At 43.4% G+C, this 21,241-nt stretch overlaps 1 protein-coding gene and 1 long non-coding RNA gene across 3 annotated transcripts in view; one reads left to right on the forward strand and one right to left on the reverse strand.

Annotated features, from left to right (window-relative positions):
* LAMA3 (laminin subunit alpha 3) overlaps nucleotides 1-21,241 on the reverse strand; it is a 249,900-nt gene that overhangs the window by 12,372 nt on the left and 216,287 nt on the right. The window contains 8 exon segments of the mRNA XM_038543644.1: nucleotides 3,112-3,281; nucleotides 7,938-8,091; nucleotides 9,170-9,301; nucleotides 10,070-10,206; nucleotides 12,306-12,446; nucleotides 12,831-12,948; nucleotides 18,629-18,762; nucleotides 19,132-19,251. Of these exon segments, the coding sequence (XP_038399572.1) occupies nucleotides 3,112-3,281; nucleotides 7,938-8,091; nucleotides 9,170-9,301; nucleotides 10,070-10,206; nucleotides 12,306-12,446; nucleotides 12,831-12,948; nucleotides 18,629-18,762; nucleotides 19,132-19,251 (1,106 nt within the window).
* On the forward strand, nucleotides 3,477-17,368 carry LOC111096794. 2 transcript variants are annotated; one of them, XR_005362558.1, is made up of 4 exons: nucleotides 3,477-3,692; nucleotides 8,226-8,487; nucleotides 11,855-13,047; nucleotides 17,235-17,368. It is a non-coding gene; the product is annotated as an uncharacterized LOC111096794 (long non-coding RNA). The 2 variants fall into 2 exon arrangements; XR_005362557.1 differs by having other exon boundaries at nucleotides 11,855-11,953.

Consider the following 21,241-nt stretch of genomic DNA (forward strand, 5'->3'; position numbering starts at 1 on the left):
ACCATTTTAACCCAGTGAATGTGGATCATATTTTGTATACATGCAAGGAGAGGAAAGTTGTAAGGGGAATTGTGTGGGGGGGCTAGGGCAATTGGAATAGCAAGGTTTTGATTTAAGCATTAGTGAAACATTTTCTTACTGTAAGACAGATTTATCACAGGCAGAAGAGTACAGACCCACCTTCTCCCACCCCTTTATGCTTCTTGGACCTTAAGACCCCCCTACGATGGAATAGGAATTAAGCAAGCACCATACAGTAAAAGAAGAAAATGAAAGTTAATATTCTTTTGCATAATGGTTACATATCATTTGCACATCTGGCTACGCTAGATTGACTTTGAATGGGAACTCACATTTACTCATTTAGCCACCCACCCCTGCATCCAACAGATATTTAATGAGTGTGTAGCATGTATAAGGCACTGTTGTGGGGCCTGGGAATGCAGTGACGGATGTTTTGCTCTTGGGCTGTTTCTATCCGGTGCACAGGTATACTGATGGGTACCCAGAAGTGCAGTGTGCCAAAGTGGTGGGGGATACAGATCCCAGGAGGCATGCTGGATGGAAGGCAAAACCTAGGTCTCTCCTGCTTAAAGCTGTACGCCTGGTGGGTGCCTCATACACAGCAGGCACTCGACAAACAGTCGAGCTGAATTAAATAATTACTTAAATAGTTGGATTAAATGGTAAATGGAAAACTTGGAGGCAGAATCAGGAAGTGCCAGAGAAAATGACACTGTTTCTTCTTTTTGCTTTTTAATGCTGTGAGGCTGAGCAGACACTGAGATACTTGAATTTTTTAGGTTAACGAGTTTCCTTGAGGGTGATGTTCTTCAAAATGAAAGAGAAATCTATATTTGTTAAATTAAACCAACCAGATGGTGACACCGCTCAATATTTCTCTTGGTGTAGCTGTGTGCGGAGGTTTGGAGGATGAGGGTTAGCCAATTTAAGGAGGATATTCGAACTTGCTACAGAATTAAAGTACTTTACATATGTGGGCTTGGTTATCAGGCTTGACATTTGCTTTCCAGAGTTATTTCTTAAAGCAGCTTTCTTTCATAAAAGGCTAACTGTCTAACACCCAGAAAAGATAGCAGTAGATTCAAACCCCAGCGTATGATACTGTAGCTCTGACTCTTCATTGCTGGTGGATAGGAGAATAAGGCAGAGAGCGAAGTGGCATTTTTATACATTCATCAAAAGGATAAAATAGTGGTGCAGCATTTTAAGGGAGAGGCAAAGAATTGGTAGAAGATAAATTAGAATGAGAACAACAGAACAGCCCATATTGTGGACTTGCATCATCCTGAAGATACACTCTGATTGCTCCAAAAATTTTCAGACTTCAAGAATTTAAAAATTATGTCTATTCATGATGACCTTTTTCCACTCCCCCTTTAAAAATGTTCCTTTTCCCATTCATTACATATAATTTGGTGTTGTGAGGGAAGGTGCCGGGGCTGAATCATCAGAAGAAGCTAGCGAACTCACCACACCAAGTGTGCTCCGAGAGGAGACGTGCAACCGAAAGGGGCTTTGCGGGGAGTGCGGAGGGCAGAGCTGGCGAAGCAGCAGCAGAGCCTAGGCAGGAGGGCACCAAGGCTGGGCGGCATCTGCATGGAGAGTGCTGTCCTTCAGGCCAGCCTGACCAAGAGCCCAGTGATGGGGAGTGGGACTTCCTCTGAGAGGGAGCCCTGGGGAGGGCTACTAACTCAGTGGGACCCCACTTCTCAGGCCCTACTAGCACAGTTCTGGCAAATCGAGGATCCCAACCCTTCCTATGGTGCAGATGGGGATGCGGAGCTGCTGGCATAGGGTTCTCCTTCCGAGCCCCACCCTTCCCTTTTCTGGCCCTCATATCTGCCTGTGAATCATGCCCTTGGCTTATTGAGTGGGCCTCCAAGGGCCCCTTACAAGCTACTACATCTCCTCCCTGCAAGGAAAGCATTATCAACCTTATTTAACTGGTGAGAAAACAGGTTCAAAGACATGTAGCAACTTGAGAAAATACGTGAGATTCGCAGGATGATGCCAAGTTCTTGGAGAGAAAGCTGAGGCTTAGAAAAGCTGGAAAACAGCTATGGTGTCCACAGACTTGCTGCTCCAAACTCCCTTTGAGTGAATCTGCTGCAGAGGACCCAGTGGGTGGCAAGTTCCCAGCCCCCGTGCCCTCAAATCTACACATGGGTGACTCCTAGCCAAGGACTCAGCTTGGCAGCAAAACTAGAGCCAGGCCACTTATGCCCAACACTCTTCTAAGAGGTGACCTTTGCTCACAGCTTCCCCATCATCATTCACAGTGTGGGTCCCCTGTTTCAGCAGAAGGATCTTCCCGTCAGCCCCTGCTCCCTCTACCTTTGTCTCCCACAGGAACAATACATCTCTTGCACATCTAATCCCATCTTGACATCAGCATCCCAGAAGATCGAACTGGCAAATGGCCTGAGGTCACACAGCCAGCAAGGGGCTGAGTGGGGGATTGAAAGTTTGGTCTTAAAGCCAGGCCATTTTGATCCCTGGGAAATGCTGCTTCTGTACATAAATCATAAAGGAATTTTGGCACCTTGCTATTTATGTCTCCAAATCACATGAAAATGACAAACCTTGTTTTCCTACTGTTTTTTCTTTCTGACATAATTAATACCTCTGTTCACCCCCTCCTCTCCAGAAGAGGTGCAACTTGTTAGCACAAGAACTCTCTAAAAGTACTCTCTAAAAATGATCTATCTGGCACGGAGTCTACTTAAAAGAATTATTTTTCTCTGACTATAGAATGCAGAGAAGAAAGGTGATTTATCATAGAAATAAATAGCAGCTTTGAAAAGAAGTATCAGTCTTATTTTTAGAACACCGTCAATTCTACACCAGAGCCGAGCTGATTGTTTCAGCCTCAGAGCAGCACATGTCACGTGTGCCTTCCAGCTGTGGGGAGGGAATGCACTTGGGCAGTCAGGCTCTGTGTCCTGGGCAGGCCAGCAACTCTTTCCACAAAAGTGGTAGCATCACCTCATTGGGGACAGATGCATGGTGTCATGCTGGCTGGCCTGCTCTGGGGTAGAATTGCAATCCAGTTCAGAGTTGGTGTGGGGCAGGAAAATTAAAAAATACCTGGGCTTCACCAGCTCCTGGGGAATCGTGAATTGCAAGTGGCTGGTGGGACTGTCCCCAAAACTGAAGGCTCCGGGACTGGTCGGGGCCTGCGGAGGTGGTAGGCAAGACTGGGCCTCTCGCCACATCTCCATGCTCCTTGGGGAGGCCACTGGTGTGTCCTGTAATGGCTGCAAGGCAGAGAAGTAAAAACTTAGGACAGCCAATTATCAGGGGGAAAGAGTAAAGAATACTTATCTTGCCAAGTGCCTTGTTCAGTTTTTACTTTGATCCTAGGGGACGGATTCAACAGAAATGAATCCATCCTTGGGGAGGATGCATGTTCTTCCCATCCGACACAAGTCTGGTCTTTTTCCTGACAGCTGCCGTGCCTGGACCCAGTGGGTATGCAGAGCCCCTCCCCACCTTAGAGCTGTGGAATAATCATAGTGTCCCTTGAGAGAGAGCCAGCATTTCTCCAGCAGCAGGAGACCTGCAGACATGGCAGTAGGACATGGAGCCGCCAACCTGCCACTTCTTCTGGAGCCATTCACTTGGGTTTTTGCAGCAGGGCAGTGCAAAAACAGAGCAGGAACCAGAAGGTGTGTGTCCGGCAGGGCGGGGGACGGGGGTGGGAGGGGGAGGACCACAGCCTGTCTCCACTTTAATCAGAATTGACCCATTCACAGATGTGTGTCGTGAGCTAGACGATGCACTGAGCTTTTGAACCAAACAAAGTTTTAAAACTGAAAAAGGGGATCCCTGGGTGGCGCAGCGGTTTGGCGCCTGCCTTTGGCCCAGGGCGCGATCCTGGAGACCCGGGATCGAATCCCACGTCGGGCTCCCGGTGCATGGAGCCTGCTTCTCCCTCTGCCTGTGTCTCTGCCTCTCTCTCTCTCTCTGTGTGTGTGTATGACTATCATAAATAAATAAAAATTAAAAAAAAAAAAACTGAAAAAGAACTGCAATAAATTTCAAGTAGGGGGATCCCTGGGTGGCTCAGCGGTTTGGCGCCTGCCTTTGGCCCAGGGCGCGATTCTGGAGTCCTGGGATCGAGTCCCGCGTCAGGCTCCCGGTGCATGGAGCCTGCTTCTCCCTCTGCCTGTGTCTCCGCCTCTCTCTCTCTCTCTGTCTATCATGAATAAATAAATAAATCTTTAAAAGAAAAAAAAATTTCAAGTAGGACTTGAAAAATAGTTGTAGAAACTGAGACTCTCCGGCCGTTCTCCCTTTTTTCCAGCCAGGCACAGCCCAGAGTTTGACGCCTCCAGGACTCAGAGCTACACTGGGATCTCTTACTTGTCAAAGTGAGGGGCAGGCAGTTGCTTGCCAGGGATTGGTTGAGGGACGAACACGTAACCTCCCTCCAGGCCAATGAACGTGGAGGGGAAGGAGGAGGCGGGGCCTCTGAGAAAACCTTCTTCACTAATAAAGCCGAGCTGACCTGTGGCTCTGGTGCGGGGCATCATCCGGTGACTGCATGAAGCCCCGGGCTACGCAGGATGGAGCTGAGGTGAGCTGAGACGGGCCTGGCCTCAAGCCCTACCTCCTCCAAACTGTCCATGATGTGACTTTATGGATCTTAACGTTTAAGCCATTTTACACTGGAGCTAATGGCTGAAGACTTCCCAACAAATTTAAATTCCTCCAAGATCAGGTTTTCTTCTTGGACCCGATCCTCGATAGGGTGCTCAGAATGAAAACCTGATACCAGTTGTTTAAAACGTCTTGTGCTTACACATTGCTGGGTGGAGATGCGCAATCATGCCCACCAGAAGGTTAAATGAATTGCTTAAAACCACTCCAAATCCAAGCAAACCTGGATCCTAGTGGAGCTTCTTGTCTGGGACTCATAGCAATGGGGCCTCACTCCCTCCCTGAAAAATTCTTTGTGTATCAAGAGCAGTAACATCAAGATGAACGGTTTTCATAAATACCTTTTGCCACCAACTCTTCCTTCTCATAATGGCACTCCCCTCTTTCAAGGCACCCAGGCCCTACGCCTTGGCCATCACAGATACCCACCTCCCTTGCCTTTTCCCCGAGCTTAGTTTCCATGTCCTGCTTCATCTCTACGGCACAATATCAACTCTTTCCTTTTCAGTCCTAGTTCCTCTGCCCTGAACATCAGGCTTCTGACTCTCTTGCCTGGACTGTTGAAGTAGTTAGCCAGTTTGACTCCTTGTCTCTAGAACATTCCCTCACCAAACCATGCCACAGGCTACTGCCACTGTATTAATCTCTAAACATGACTTAAAGCAGTCCCTTCAATGGCTTCATGCTGACTATAGAAAAAATCAAGTTACATCAGGCCATCTTATGCCTGATGTGGCTCAAACGTGGAATTCTGAGCTTACCTCCTTCATTTTCCTTTCTCCACCCAATTTCCCTTGTTCACCAAGCTTTCCAAGCCTATAGAGGCCACAGGATGTGGTCTTAAGAGAACATTCCTTGAGATCTACAGCCCTAAGTTTGAATTCTAAGACTACCATTTACTGACTGGGTGCTCTTGGGCAAGCTGTTATTTTTTGTTTGTTTGTTTTTTTAACCTGAGACTCAGTTTCCTGACCTGTAGAGTTGGTATTTTTTTCTGCTCTCAGAGGCATATGGTGAGAACTGAAAGAGACAGTACGCAGACTAGTGAAGATCAAAGGGAATGTATAGGAGGTGTCTTGTACCTGAGTAGCACTCACATCCTGCCTGCCAACCACGGGCTTCCGCTCACGCAACAGCAACATTCACTTGTCTAAATCCAACCCATACTCCAGACTCAGTTCCTGCCACCTCAGGTCTGTTGCATGTTTTGTCCCCTTCACTTAGGTTATCAGTGTGTATAATAATCACAGCTGATGCTTACCATGTGGCAGGCACTTTTCTACATGTTTTGTGTTTATTACCTCTTGTAACTCTCCCAACACTACTATGAGATATTACTTTATATACGGCATTTATGTTACAGGAAATAGACTCACAGAGTGGTTAAATGGTCCTTCAAGGTCACATACCTTGAGAGAGCCTGATGCAAACCCAGTAAGTCTGACCCCAAAGTAGTCCTTAACCACAAAGCTTTGTTGCTTTCTTTCTGTTATTGAGCTTTTTGAGGCAGAATTAATGTCTTATTCCACCTAATCTGGGGGCTCGCACAGAACCGGGCACAATTAAAGACACACTCTGTTCACTGGCGGCTCCCACATCAATAGCTCTAGCACCTCCCACCTCCACCATCAGCTGATGCCCACTCAGAGACACTTGACAGCCCCCCACCCGCCTGCCAGCTTTCTCTCTGTAGGTGTCCTGCAGGCGCCTGTCACTCAATATAAATCACACTCCACTCAGCCTCTTCCTCTAAATACTTGTCCTTTTCCTATCTCCATGAATGGCATCTCCATCCATCCAATAATCTGAACTAGATGCCTCAGAATTACATTAACTCTTGTCTCTCCCTTGCCACCCACATTCAATTATTATCTGGGTCCTGTTCATTATATCTTCTAAATAGCTTTGAATCCATTTCCTTCTCTCCATCTCTACCATCGCTGTATTAACTTAGTCCCTCAGTAACTTTCAGCCTTACAATGAAGAAAGTGAATATATGATTTCATTCCTGATGGAGCAGTCCTAAAGATATTCTTCTCATAACAGTAAAATGACTAGCCTCTATGAACTATATTTCTCCTTAATAGCATAAAACATTTCTTATTATGTGCTATCAATTCAACTCATCCAAATCACTGTGCAGCAGGGAAATATTGGCAGACAAGTGGCATCGGGTTGACATTAAGTGAAAAGTGTGTTGAACAGAGGCACATTGCTCTTAAGAGAACACAGGCTGTGGGATGAGGCTATCTGGTTTTGAATTCCAACTCCACCTTCTGTCTTTGGGAGCTTGGGAAAACTACTTACCTTTCTAGAGTGCAGCATCTTTTTCTGTAACCTGTGGCTAGTAATATACCTGCTTGGTACTATTATTTTAGTATGGCGATATAGAAGTATAGAATAATACTTCCCTCACAAGGTTACTTGCAGATTTAGTAAGAAAATCCACTTCAAGAGCTTAGCGTAATGCCTGGCACATAGGAGGTGCTCAGTGTTATCCATTAATCGTTTTAATTGTAACCTCCAGACATGGGGAGGTCAGCCTGTTGACCTCAGGCACAGCGAGGAATTCTTTAAGTCCTAATCCTGTGTCCAATTTATTACAATGCTTCTGCTCTTCCAAATAAGACATTTTACTTCCTTTCAGCCTCTTAGTGCTGCACATTAGAACCACCTGTAAACTTTACAAACTCCTGCCTCTGGACCCACCTCAAGAGCATCTGACCTAATTGGGTGGCATGCACTTGAGCATTAGGATTTTAAAAGCTCCCCAGATGTTTCTCATGTGCAGTCAATGTCAAACCACACTGATGTTGGCAAAGCCTGGGTGTGTGTATACATGCTGTCCTAGGAGGCGGGGTGGAGAGGTGTCTGTGGGGAGGGGAAAGGGGCATGACTCCTATACTCTAGAGAAACTCATTGTACCTGTTGGAGATGCAACAGAAGTGCCAAAAGAGTAAGGCATCATCTACAGAACTTGAGAGACCTAAGATTCAATTTGTTCCGTCTGTAAAAATTGCCAAATTTTCACCAAGATACAAAAGAAAAGCGAGAGGGGAAACCTTGTTTACATTTTGGTATAATCCAACTGTTGCTGACCCATCAATCCCACATCCTAGAGGCACTGACCACCAAGGAATCAGGCAATCTACACTCCTGCTCCCACCCCTTACCCAACATCTCAAACGAGGTAGGATTCGCGTCTCAGAATCCCCTGGGGAGAAGCAAAAGCCAGTGTAGGGTATACTCACCTGGTTGATATTGAAAGTGTGGGATTTGTTAAGCCTTGTAGAACCTCTAAGCAACATTAGGAAAGGTGGTTTGTTTAAACTGCAGCCTCCCAGGGACACATCTCTCTTGAAAGTTTTACTGGCCAAGTCCAGGACTGCAGGACTCTTTGATACCCTGGAACGAGGGCAGAAAAGAAAACCACTGTCCAACTCTGAAATCTCAAGGAAGATACACTGGCAGAGAGAGCTTGGTTTAAAACTATACATTCCTACTGTCATAGTTTCTCCGTGAACTTTCATCTCTTACAGGTACATTATATCTACAGGAGACACCAAGCTCACAGAGGAAGAGGATGTGCTGTTACCCACTTCTGCATTCCCTAAAATGCCCAGCCCCGTGCCTTGAGAAACTTCACTGACTTGAATGGTTAGGGCTGGGGTGAAGCCAAGGTAATGACAGTGCTCTCTTTGGAACAAGTGTCTTCTAGAAATATGAAAATGAACTCTGCAGAGAGGAGAAAAGTGGGCACCGATGATCTAGAACGATGGTGAATGTCAGGAAACCTGAGAGGTGAGTTTGCAGAATGGTTGATCTTGCTGCACTTGAGTAGGAGAGTCTCACAGATAAATCTGCTTATCTCTTGACTATTGTCTGAGACTTCATGGACAGCAGGAGCCCTCCAAGCTCCCAACGGGTTGTTTGAGCTTCCTGACCAGCCCTGGGCCCTTCTCCTGCCCTGGCGAGGGTTTTGCCTTTTATCTAAAAATGACCATTTTGAATCAAAAGAAAAGAATATCTAAACATTTGCATGCAAATACCAGATTCCTCTCTTTAAAAAGTCATGGCCAGGTTCAACACGGTGGTGATTTGGTTTCCCAACAGTGTTGGCTCCTGCAAGTTCTCAGCCCCGAAAACGGGAGAGCTGATGAAATCAAACTGCACGATCTTGATGAAAATGAAGTCAAACTTTCAGTATGAAAGTATGAAAAACTTTCAGGGCCATAATCTGAAAGTTAACTTTCATTGGACCTTTCTCAAGGTTATGTGCCAAAGCTGGGCCCAGGCGGCTGTTTGTTGGAGGTGGTTTGTTTCTAATGTGTGTATCTTGTCTAAGAAGGTGTTCGACAGCTGGTGGAATGAGACCCTCGTGCAGCACATGGTGACAAATCCAACTCCACTACTAGAGCAAGGAGATGCCCTCCCTATAGGCAGGCCACTCTCATCAGCCACACACACAGAAAAAGGCACGCACCTCTGGATGAAAACGTTGCTGATACAACCCTCAAACTGGCTCCCACCCAGATACAGGGGATGCTGGGAACCTGACAAGTCTTGTAGCTTTTGGTTACTTTTCAGAGTCTGGTCATCAATGAGAAGCCGCAGTCTGGAAGAGGAGGAAGGCACAACAAGAGTGAGAAATGCAGGAAGGAAAGTTCCTCACCACGAGGCTAACTTACGGTCTTCGATTCAGACTCAGTATCTTTAACCTCAAGTAACTTGTTAAACTAGATTTATTTTTAAAAGGCACTAAAATTTTTTTCCTGTTCTTCATTTATTATTTTTTATTGTGTTTTTATTGAAGTATTCTATACATACAGAAAGTGTACATATTCTGTGTACAGCTCAGTGAATTTTTTGCAATGTGAATACACCAGCGACACCAGCACCCAGATGAAAGAAGCAGAATTGACCAGTGCCCAGGAACCCTGCCTTGTGCTCCCTTTTTCCCCTTCAAGAGTATAACCCCCAAATCCTGAATTCTCATAAAAGAAATTAATTTTGCCTGGTTTTGAATTTTATATAAATTAAATCATAGGAGATGAATGCTTTTATGTGCGACCTCTGTCACATAGCGGTATGCTGCCAGGTTTGTCCCTGTCCTTGGAGATCTACAGTTGTAGATCTTTTATGCTTATTACTCTGGTTTCATTCCTACATTGTGAATATACCACAATCTGTTTATCCATCCACCTTTTGACTGATTGATTTTTTTTTTAATGAAGAAATTCATACAGAACCAGGAAGAAGGCTAAGACTTACTAGTAAAATAGTGTCAGCATCAAGGACACATACTTCACAAAAAAGATACTAGAAAATTCCATTAAACTAAATAAAAGTCTTAGAGTTCTGGCAAAAGGGCCATTCCACTCACCCAGAGTTGTCACCTATTACAGACACATAATGCAGTTCACCGTCCATGTACGTCTGTGGAGATCTAATAATTAGGCTGTTATCCCTGGTGTTCAGTTCAATACAACCATCCTCCAGGGTGACTTGCAGGCTATGTTTCTGAAACCACCACAGAATATACCCATCAGAGTCATTAATTTCCACTTAAAGATCATGACTGTATCAGTACTGAAGTTTTATGATCAACACTACGGATAAGACAGCCAGGATGATTTGATCCTAATGTTTTGACTTCATTATTTCAATGTAAAGATTATTTTTGCGTATTTGATTCTGTGTGTATGAATATAAAAGCCTTCTGCAAATTATTTACACTGATGAAGCTGTCAAAAGCATCTTACAGACCCACGTCCATAAACCTACTTCTCCATCAATTATAGAAAACAGTTACACCATTTCTAAATTTTGCTAGTTTTACTTTCAGTCTGCTGAAATTATTTTCATCAGGGTCAATTCTTCTCTTGAATCAGTTTTGTGAGGAAGTCTTAATTTACCCTCCCCCCACCCCATATATGATTATAACAATGATATCTTCTTTAGTCATGACTTCTATTTTCTGGTCATAATTTCTAGGAAGTTCAATTTTCTAATGTCAAACTCTGCAGATCTAAATTTTGGCAGGTTGATTCAATTCTGTCAATTCTTAATTTAAAAATATGTGTAGTTTCTTCAGCTGTCATTTTAATTTTGTTGATTTTTTTTTTCCTAGCAAGTACAATTTTTGCAGTTTTTAACAAGATGTGATCATTCAGTGAGCTTTTAGTCTAAGACAATTTTTACAGTGTGTGGTTGTGGCCACTATCAGTTTTATTTTGATTTTTTTCAATTGGCAATATTCATTATGGATTGAATAAAGGAATGTCAATTTATATGTATGTCTTAGCTAACCCATTATGAGGTTGCGGGTGGTGTTTCTAGGATATTTCTAGGATCCCTCCAGTGTCTAGGATTGACCCCCTCTTTTGCTAAGTCAACTCTTCTGCCAGCTTTTGACCATTTTGCACATTATGTACTCAGTGTCCCTACCCTTGGCAGAGAAAACAAGCATTGGGTGTCAAAAGAGCTAGGTCAAAACATCCTACTTTGATGGAAAGTACACTCTGGTAATCAAAATGCTGGCACATGGCTTTTCTAGGGGGTAGTTTTTTAAAAAAAAAAATCTCTAAAGGCTGATGAACAAGTATCTATCAAGAGAGATTAGGTCTTCTAATATGACATAGCCATGGAGTCAGCTACCATTCTTTATTTCAACAAATACTAGATGTCTGTTGTGCTGACAATCCTGAAGAAACAAATCCAAGAATGTCAGTATTCTACTTCTACTTCTATTGTAAAATCCTCCTCATTCCACAAGAGGATTTCTTTTTTTTTAATTTTTAAAAATTTTTTTAAAAAAGATTTTTATTTACTTATTCATGAGAGACAGAGAGAGAGAGAGAAAGGCAGAGGCACAGAGCAGAGAGAGAAGCAGGCTCCATGCAGGGAGCCTGACGTGGGAGAGAAGCAGGCTCCATGCAGGGAGCCCGATGCGGGACTCGATCCCAGGACTCCAGGATCATGCCCTGGGCTGAAGGCAGGTGTTAAACCTCTGAGCCACCCAGGGATCCCCCACAAGGGGATTTCTAAACATTAGTTGACCTCTACACCTATGTAACCACACTAGTGAAATCCTATGAAGCCATAGAGGGTACCTCCTTGTTGCTCTGTTGTACATGAACAAAGAACCTTATTTTCTCTCATTCCCCAGATGTAAAGATTGTCCAACCAGCTGCTGCTGCTGCTGCTGCTGCTGCTACTGCAAGAAAGGAATCTGAAGAGCTATCTTTTGTGGAATCAAAAAGGAACAGTAGGGATACTTTTGGATTTTTTTCTTAGATCTAAAACTTTAGGCTACATTGTCACTTATAACAGTTATAATTCACCTTAGCTCATGAAATTAACCCAAGAAGACTGAAAATGAGTCCCTGAATACATACAAATTCAACCCTGTAAACTATAAGGTACTTTCTGGGCCTCATTTCTTTTAGGACATGCCCCAGGATGAAGAGTAACCTCAATGGCTGAAACATGCAATATCATTAACCATGTGATGATGGATACAATGCCCAACTACTTTGCCTTCAAAAATCTCTCTATTGTTTTTGACATCAAACTTTGAATCAGGTTTAAGTCATGTTCAGTATTGCAATATTTCATACCTGGGACTGGAGATTGAATAATATGCCACTGGGTTGAAAGGTCTGAAACCCAAAGGACGCCTGGAATTCACTGGGCAAAGGGAGATCCAAACCGGTGAACCTCAACTGTCCATCCCTGGAGAATGAGGCAGATCGCACGAGCTAAAATGCAAACAAGGAATAAATTACTGGCATTGAAATCATCTGATGGCTGAAATCCAGTATCTTCTCTTGGATCACTTCACCTGAGCTGGTTAATGTGTTTTACATTGGCTCAGGAAGAAGCACAGTGTGCTTTTTCTGCATGATAATTTACCAGTCACCTGAGTTTTTGTATGTAGAGTTGGTATTCCTTTTTTTCCTACAAATATGCAAACCTGAAGAGGTTCTGTGTCTTGCAAAAAGGTGAGAAGTAGAAATAACCAGTTCACTCTAATACCAAGTGCTACCAGAAAAACTCAAAAGTTGATTTGTAAATGAATACCAAAGTACCAAAGACAGGTTGGTTGGGGAGCCGTACTTCTCTGCAAGGCTTTGAATTCTTACCTTCCAGTCCTCTGAGCATTTTTTTGTGACTCCCACAGTGTCATTCAGCCTCACAACACCGGTAGTTTTCTTCAGATTTTTCATGCAGCCTCGGAAAGCCGGTGTAGAAATGTTAAATCTGATTTGGGGCACAAAATAGGAAGAGGTGAATCAGACCAGCCTTGGCTAAGAACCGGACCTGAAACTCTCTTCACTGTTACTTTTCACCCATAAACCAGTATGTATTTTATGAATATCTGTTCTTATGGGATTTCTATAGCACTACTTATATTGTGAAGCTGAGAAAATCGACTTCCTTTGTCTGTGATTCAGCATTCTCACCTTTAAAAAGGAACATAATAGTGTTGACAGAAGAGTGGCCAGTGTCCTCAAAAAGTTCAGGGATAGAGAATGTATGCTATCTTGAATAACTCCCCACCCTCCTTCCAGAGTCATAATAATATGTGGTGAATAGGAAGCCTATCAACAAATTAATATACCAGGGATCCCTGGGTGGCTCAGCGGTTTAGCGCCTGCCTTTGGCCCAGGGCGCGATCCTGGAGTCCCGGGATTGAGTCCTATGTCAGGCTCACCGCATGGAGCCTGCTTCTCCCTCCTCCTGTGTCTCTGCCTCTCTCTCTGTCTATGTCTATCATAAATAACTCTTAAAAAAACAAAATAATATATCATAAATATTTGATTAATAAAAAATAATTTATTAGATTCAAGAATGTTCTAGAGGGATCCCTGGGTGGCGCAGCGGTTTGGCGCCTGCCTTTGGCCCAGGGCACGATCCTGGAGACCCGGGATCGAATCCCACATCGGGCTCCCGGTGCATGGAGCCTGCTTCTCCCTCTGCCTGTGTCTCTGCCTCTCTCTCTCTCTCTGTGACTATCATAAATAAATAAAAATTAAAAAAAAATGAAGAATGTTCTAGAAAACTCTTTGCTATTTATTTTCCTGTCCACTTTTAAGTTAGTTACTATTAACTCAGTAGAAACAAACGGTTATAACTTGGTTCTAGTCAGTGATGAAAAATGTGGCGTGGCATTTTTTCAATGCCAGGCGGGAATGATGGAAAGCATTGTGAGGGTCAAACAAGTTAATGCACAGGAATTACTTGGCACTGTGCCTGGTCTGCAGTTGTGAATGCTCAGGAGTTGTTTCTGAGAGGCAAGACAGTGCTGCCCCAGACCTGAGGGCTCCTGCACCCGGGCTGCCTGGGTTCAAGCCCTGTCTCTGCTACTGGAGCTGGTGACGACTCCACTATTCTGTGACTGTTTCCTCATTTCTACCATGGGAATGTGTTAATTTGTTTCATAGAGTTGTCCTGAATTTAAATGAGTTAATATGTGTAACATACTCAAAACAGTGCCTGGTACAGAGTTAGGACTTCATGGGAGATGGTGGGGGTTAGTAACTCTCATTATGAGTAGTCATTATAATGAGAGCAATTTCTTTCTACAGCAGCTCTGCCTTTGCAGCTAACTTGGCATTCTGCCCCCCACCTTTTTTTTTTTTTTTTTTTGGCATTTCTGCTTTGATTTAACTTTTGGATCTGTCTGGAGCTGACTTCACATAAAACATTAACACAGATGAACTGGCTGGAGTCTAGGCAAATATTTGTGTTTCTTAAACAAATGATGTGCGAAGAAAAACACAAAGCTGATTTCCTTATAAGTCCCTAAGGCAGCTCACCTTTCTAAATGGAAAGGTATCTGCATTCATTTTTATTCAAATCATTATAAATAGTTGAGCTACATATAATATACATAAAATTAAATTTCATTAGAAGGAAAAGGAAGAAATGAATCCTCACTGGATCCTCAAGCTCATTGCAGCTTGAGCTTAATTATTTTATAAAGGTGAGCTTCTTTTTATAAAAGAAGGAAAGTTTGTATTAATTCCTGGAGCTTGTCTATTTACACTATTTTAAAATCCATTCTCTCTTGGGTTTCCACATGGTTCAGACCCATCACCATTCCTTGATGTCCTTTCCATATAGTATAGGTTGAAGGAAGAAGGTAGCAGAAAAGCAGAAGGGGGGAAAAAGGCAGCTGGCAGATATGGAGCAACTATTCTGTGTAAGGCACAGTTATTCTAGCCTCACCATGACCTTTTGAGGGGTGTATTTTCCTCTCTAACATTTACTGAGCTCTTACCACATGCCTGGCGCTGTGCTAACTCCTTTACTCATTTTGAATCCTCACATGGCCCTGAGAGATGGGTAGCTACTCTGACCATGTTCCAGATGTGCATGGGGAGGTGTGGGGAGGTTAAGTAATTTGTCTGAGGTCACGTGGCAAGGAAGTGGCAGCTCTGGCATCTGAGCAGTCTGAGTCACACAAACTAGCGTGACTCAAAGTCCTTGTTCTTTACACTTACACAGTTTGTATACCCACAGCACTTGGAACAATTAGGACTCTTTCCTACAGAAGAACTGTTATCTACAGCAAAGATGTTAAGATGGAAGATTTATTTCCATTCTTCTTTGGCAGTGTTCTTGTTACTGTGGCTCATGTGAGGGCCTAGATTTCCACATTTGCTCCAGCATACAAAGACTGAACACACTTGCTAGAGGAATGTGATGGTGTAGGAGTGCAGGCTGCTATACTGATGGGTTTGCACACTGAGATACATATGCACACCGGGGGTCCATTCACAAAGGCCTAACCAGTCCAAGCTCACGGCAGGCAGATTTCAGAGCCAGAAGACCCAAATGTGGTCCTAAACTGAGTAAATGTCCAATAGATCCTTGACTGATTTTTACTTTTTGAATTATTTTCATTTTAATGGTTTATTATTACACTGATGTAGGTCAACAATGGTGTAGGTCCTGAGGAAAGATTTTTCCTGGTGGCTTGAGGGCCTCTGGCATTATCAGGGGTGATTTTCTCTTCTCACAGAAAGCAGATAGGATTAACAGGTTGTGATTGGACTGGAATCCTAAAAAAGTCATTCTTAGATCTGGGCCTCCATTCCCAAAAGTTACACTATAGTGAAAGAGGAGAAAACAGGGCATCTGCAAAATCTCTTGGTCAGCGCTGGTTTAGCGATTATGCTGGTTTGCTTTGTTCCAGACTAGGTTTATGTCCTCCTGTCTGTAAGGACCTCCTACTAATGCTGGGGTCAGAACACCTGCCTCCTTTAGAAAAACTGCTTGCTTGCCCCTTGGAGCTTGGCTATGAGTGATAAGTAGGACTCCTCTCTGCCCACCCCACCCCTACTCTTCAGTGACTCACATCAGAGGGAGTTTTAGAACTCTCTGGACCATCAAAGATGTCACCAGAGGGATGAAGCAGGGCCAGAAACATCAATATGGCTTGGCATTTTATTTGCAAGGGAGTAAAAGGCCAGGGATATCTTTTGACTGGCTTTTATCTCCTATATTTTCCATGTTCTTGTGATTTTAATTTAAAAAATCAAAGTATAAACTTGCCCATAAAAGGGAATAATCCCTTGTTTGAAAGCCTCTAGGACAGATTACTAGGAAAATTCTGTCTATACATCTATCTGTATATGCATAACTAGATCCATGTATATATTTCTTTAATGGATAGGGATGATGAGGCAAAGAAAGGCTGAGTGCTGACTTAACCCAAGATCACATGGCTCTTTGGTGGCTAAGCCAAAATTAGAACGACTTCTTTTGGTTCTCATCCACTACCCTTTACTAGTAAACCCTGACTGACTGGTACCTGCATCGCTATCTGGGGGTCTTTTGCTCACACTATGCAAATGCAAACCATGGGCCAGTGGCTTCTTTGCTGCCTCCGAGAATTCCTCAGTGGTCTCGGTGAGCCCACTCCCCCTGTACCTGAGCTACATTCACTCTTTCTCTAGCCCAGACTTCTCTGCAGAAGTCCAGGCCTTTTGTCCGACGGCTTTCCAGCATCTCCACCTCCTATCTCTCAGGCTCTGGGAACTCAGCCTGTCTCAGACTGAACCCATCCCCCTGCCCTTCTGCTGGTGCTGTTCACATGCCCAAGTGCTGGAGCAAAACCCAAGCGTCATCCTTGACCACTTTCTACATTCCTCCCCAAACACAAGCCATCATTCAGTACTACCCATTCACTGTCCTAGGTATGTTGAGAATCCGTTCCCTTTGCCTTATCTGCACTGCCATTCCCCTGAGGCCACTCTCATCTCTTATCTCTGTGGACATGCTCATCATGTCATCATCCAACTGCTCCACCAACCTCTGCCCTGCACCAGTCAAATCTGATAATGTCCTTTCTCTGGTAGTGTCCTTCCAGTGATGCCCTACTGAGTCTTTCAAGATCCTCTGTGTTCAGGCCGCTGCTTCCCACACCAGTCCCACATGGCATCCCTGGCCTGCTTCACCAGTGTCCTCCAGTTCCTTGAAAGGTCACACTTTCCCCAGCTCTTGGTGTTTCACATATGTTGATTGCTGCTGTCTTTCAGGTCCAAGCTAGAAGCCACCTTCCCAATGCCCCAACTGGATTAAATTCTCTCCATGGGCCACACTCTGTGATCTCCCTTCGGCTATGTTCATTGTTGTGTTCCCAACACCTCTCACACTGCCTGATGTCACTGGACACCCAGTGAGTATTTGTGTAATGAGTAAATAAACAGGAACCTCAGATGTGTACAGTAGTACTGACTTCCTTAAGTTAATCTATTTTATCACATTTAATTGAATAAAATCAAGATTATTGCTCATTAGTAATAGCAATTCATGGTTGAATTGATATGATATGGATGATACTAAATATGAATACCACCTCTTTGGTTCTCAATTTCTTCATCTATAAAGTTCAGAAATTACGTCCCATGCAAGGTCCTTTCTAATTCAAAGAGTCTAAGACATTCACTCCCAAACTATATTAAAGTGCTGAGCTTTCTTATGTGCATTTTTGTCTTTGAGGGCAACCAGAAGAACTTTAAAACAAATATTAGTTCATCTTTACTATAGATGGACAGATGTCCAAATATATAAGGTTTCTTGAAGACAGACTACCTGTGCACAACACCTTATAAATCATATCTAGTATTCCTTCCAACTCATTTATAAATTAGAAAAAGAGTTCACTAGCCTCAGATCTCGTATAAAAAAATAATGATAATCAAACAATGTAGGAGTGCTCTTAACTCAGTCATGAGTCTGTACTAACCCTTCCAGGAAATCTTGCCACACATTATCATCAGCTGTTTAAAAGCCTTTTGGAGAATACAAACACATGTAAATGTAAAATATTTTTGTTTTGTAAAAGTTATTTTTAAGTGCATTCTCAAAGTGGTGGGGTTTTTTTCTCATTCAGATTAGGCTTCACTTCCTTTCAAAATAACTTAAGTCATCCATGTATTCATTATCCAAGAAGCAGTTATGCACCCGTTCCATAATTGATAACACATCAGGGGCAGGTGACACAGACATGCCTTACATTCTAGAGATACTTCCTGAAGGCAGCAACCCCAACTTTCAGCGCCCAGTGCTGCTTGTCAGGCCATGGAACTGTCTGGACTCTCCAATGCTATTGTTAAGGACTCCAGGGCCACAGCCTCCATTTTTATCAGCAGCATTGTCAACACAAATCATATTCTTATGGTTTCTCTGGGGTGACCCACAGTTTCCTCACTCTCCTTTCAGTGGCCAGTCCTATAATCCACTGTTTACAAACTCTTTGACTCTGTTGGTTAACACATTAATACTGAAAAGTTAAACTTGTTTTGTTGTTGAATTTTAAAAAGGTAGACTTATCAATAGCAATCACAAGCAAAACCACTCAACCATAATCTGCTCCAGTTTTGTTTTGTTTTGTTTTGTTTGTATTTTTGGTTTTTTTAGATCATCTTACCTTTCCCTGATTGAGATCGGAATTCCTCCCAGATAATATGTGCTGAAATCAAATATGTCACCATCAATTTGGCTATTTTGGGAACTCACAGCTATTGATATACGGTTTTGGAATTTTCCAATTACGATCAGTATCTAAAATAAATGAAAGATAAATCAGTAAGCAATGCAAAATTAAAGAATCCTATTCAGCATGAGTCAGGGCTATTATAGTTTTATTTCCTTCAGATTGATGATATACATGGTAGGAAGACTATGAGCAGTGGTGCTTTTGGATAAAAATATAATATTAAAACATTTTAATAGAAATGCTCGCATTTGAAATTAATCATGTTTTATATATGCCATATACATATTTCATGCCCAGGTACTCAGATTTTGAAAGGATATGTCCCTCCTCCTTTAATTACTGTGACTTAGTCTGGTAATAGAAAAATGTTCTGGGCATTAACTTAATTTTAAAGGACATTTAACAATTCATGTGAATAGACTCAAAGGATGTACCCGGTGGTCTTTTCCATCATTGACAATGTGTCCAATTTCTCTTTCTTTTGGTGGCTCTGAATTCAGTTTGTATTGCACCAGGAGCTTGCCATCTTCTATATTTAGAGATATGAAGCGATCCTAGAGCATGGAAACAATGTAGATTACCAGAAGATTCCACTGAAGAAGACCCAGAGTGCTGGAACTCAAGTTACTCTCAAGTTACAAACTGCTCTCAGCTGTAGCTACTTCCTCGGTTAATAGGGACAACGGTGCTGAAATATCCAACGCCAGGATGGATATGATGGGTAAATGTCATAAGCTGTGTTCAACATTGTGCACAGTGGCTGGCACACAGGAAAGATGCAATAAATGCAGCTGTTATCATGATTTTGTTTCATGATATCCATAACCAGCATGCACAATGGAAAGGGAAAAGATACAGGTCAATAATACCATTTGAAAAGATGATTGCTACCTTTCAGAAAGAGGTATGGTCTCAGTGAAACCCCTGACATTTGCCACCATCTGCTCACAGACTTGTCTCAGTTTCATTTGCTGACTCATCCCTGTGTAGCCCCCCTCCTTCCATCTGAACGTGGAGGGTTCCTCCAAGGCCCGCAGAGGACCTCTTCTTCTCTTCCACCTTCTCTTTGCCTCAAAGTCACAGTTACTTCTGCAGCCCCAATGTAGGTGTGTGCCCATGAAGCCCAGATGATTCTCTCCAGCCTAGGCTTGTCTCCTCAGGGTCAGATCTGACATCTGATTACCTGACTGTTACTGCACACGTGACTCATGGATACCTCAGATTTGAATATCTCAAGCAGGACTCGAGATCTACGTGCCTCCCAGCTGCCAAGCTTGTCTCTCTGCCCTTCCAACTGCTCGCTCTCCTCCTTTCTCTCTCTCACCACTAATCAATCACCTTGCGAGCCAGCCAGAAACCTAGTAGGAGTCACTCTTAATCCTCCTCCCCCATTTCCTTTTTTTTTTATTATTATTTTTTTTAAATTTATTTTTATTTATTTATGATAGTCACACAGAGAGAGAGAGAGAGAGAGAGGCAGAGACACAGGCAGAGGGAGAAGCAGGCTCCATGCACCGGAAGCCCGATGTGGGATTCGATCCCGGGTCTCCAGGATCGCGCCCTGGGCCAAAGGCAGGCGCCAAACCGCTGCGCCACCCAAGGATCCCCTCCTCCCCCATTTCCAATCAAAACTTGTCCGTTCCACCATGTCTCAACTCTCTGCCCATTGCATGCCACCTAGTGTCAGCCACACTTCTTTGGTCAGACTGCACAGCAATAGTGTCCCCTCTTCCCCATGTCCCCTCTGTCCCTTCCTGAATCTATTTGCCACTCTGCAGCCACAGCGCTCCATGGAAAATGCAAGCACATGACATTACCCTCCTTTGTTGTCATGGGAGGAAGGGGACGGTGAATCCCCAGCACATGTTGTGAGGCTCTGACCACCCCTTCCGCTTGGTTTCTCTATGCTCCCTCTGCCTCTCCATGCTCTAGACACACAGGCCACCATTCTGTCCCTGGGCACTCCCTGTCCTTCCCAACTCTGGGCCCTCTTTATGTCCCTCTCTCTGCAGAGCCCTATCTTCTACTTTCCTCAGGGTCTCAGATTACCCAACCTTGATCAAGTCTTTTATACATCTTCATTCACCCCAGTGTTTTCCTCTATACCACTTATGACAATTGTGATGAATCAATTAACCAATCAATGAGTATAGCTTTGTTAAATATTTGTCTTCCTCTCTAGAATATAAGGTTCTTGAGGATAGCAACTGTGTCAATCTTGATTGTAACTGCCTCCCTATCCCTGGGCAAGGCACAGACCTGAACCAGCCCTTTCCTTAGTAGAAAGATACGCTGAGGAATTTCCAATGTAAGGCTTAAAGGGTTATTCTTCCATGGTTCCCTGATGACAAGAAGGCCTTTCTTCGACATCTGCTGACAAAGTCCTTGCTTAAAAGTAACATCAGTCCTTGTCTGGATCCTAAATCTTATCCTTTGTAGCTAGTTGGGGTTCATCACACTTAGAAACAACAGTCACCTTGGCTCACTGAGTCATGAGCCACTCTGCTTGATGGCAGTGCTCAAAATCATTTTATCTGGTTATTA

This window comes from Canis lupus, chromosome 7 (assembly GCF_011100685.1).
Source record: "Canis lupus familiaris isolate Mischka breed German Shepherd chromosome 7, alternate assembly UU_Cfam_GSD_1.0, whole genome shotgun sequence".
NCBI lineage: Eukaryota > Metazoa > Chordata > Mammalia > Carnivora > Canidae > Canis > Canis lupus.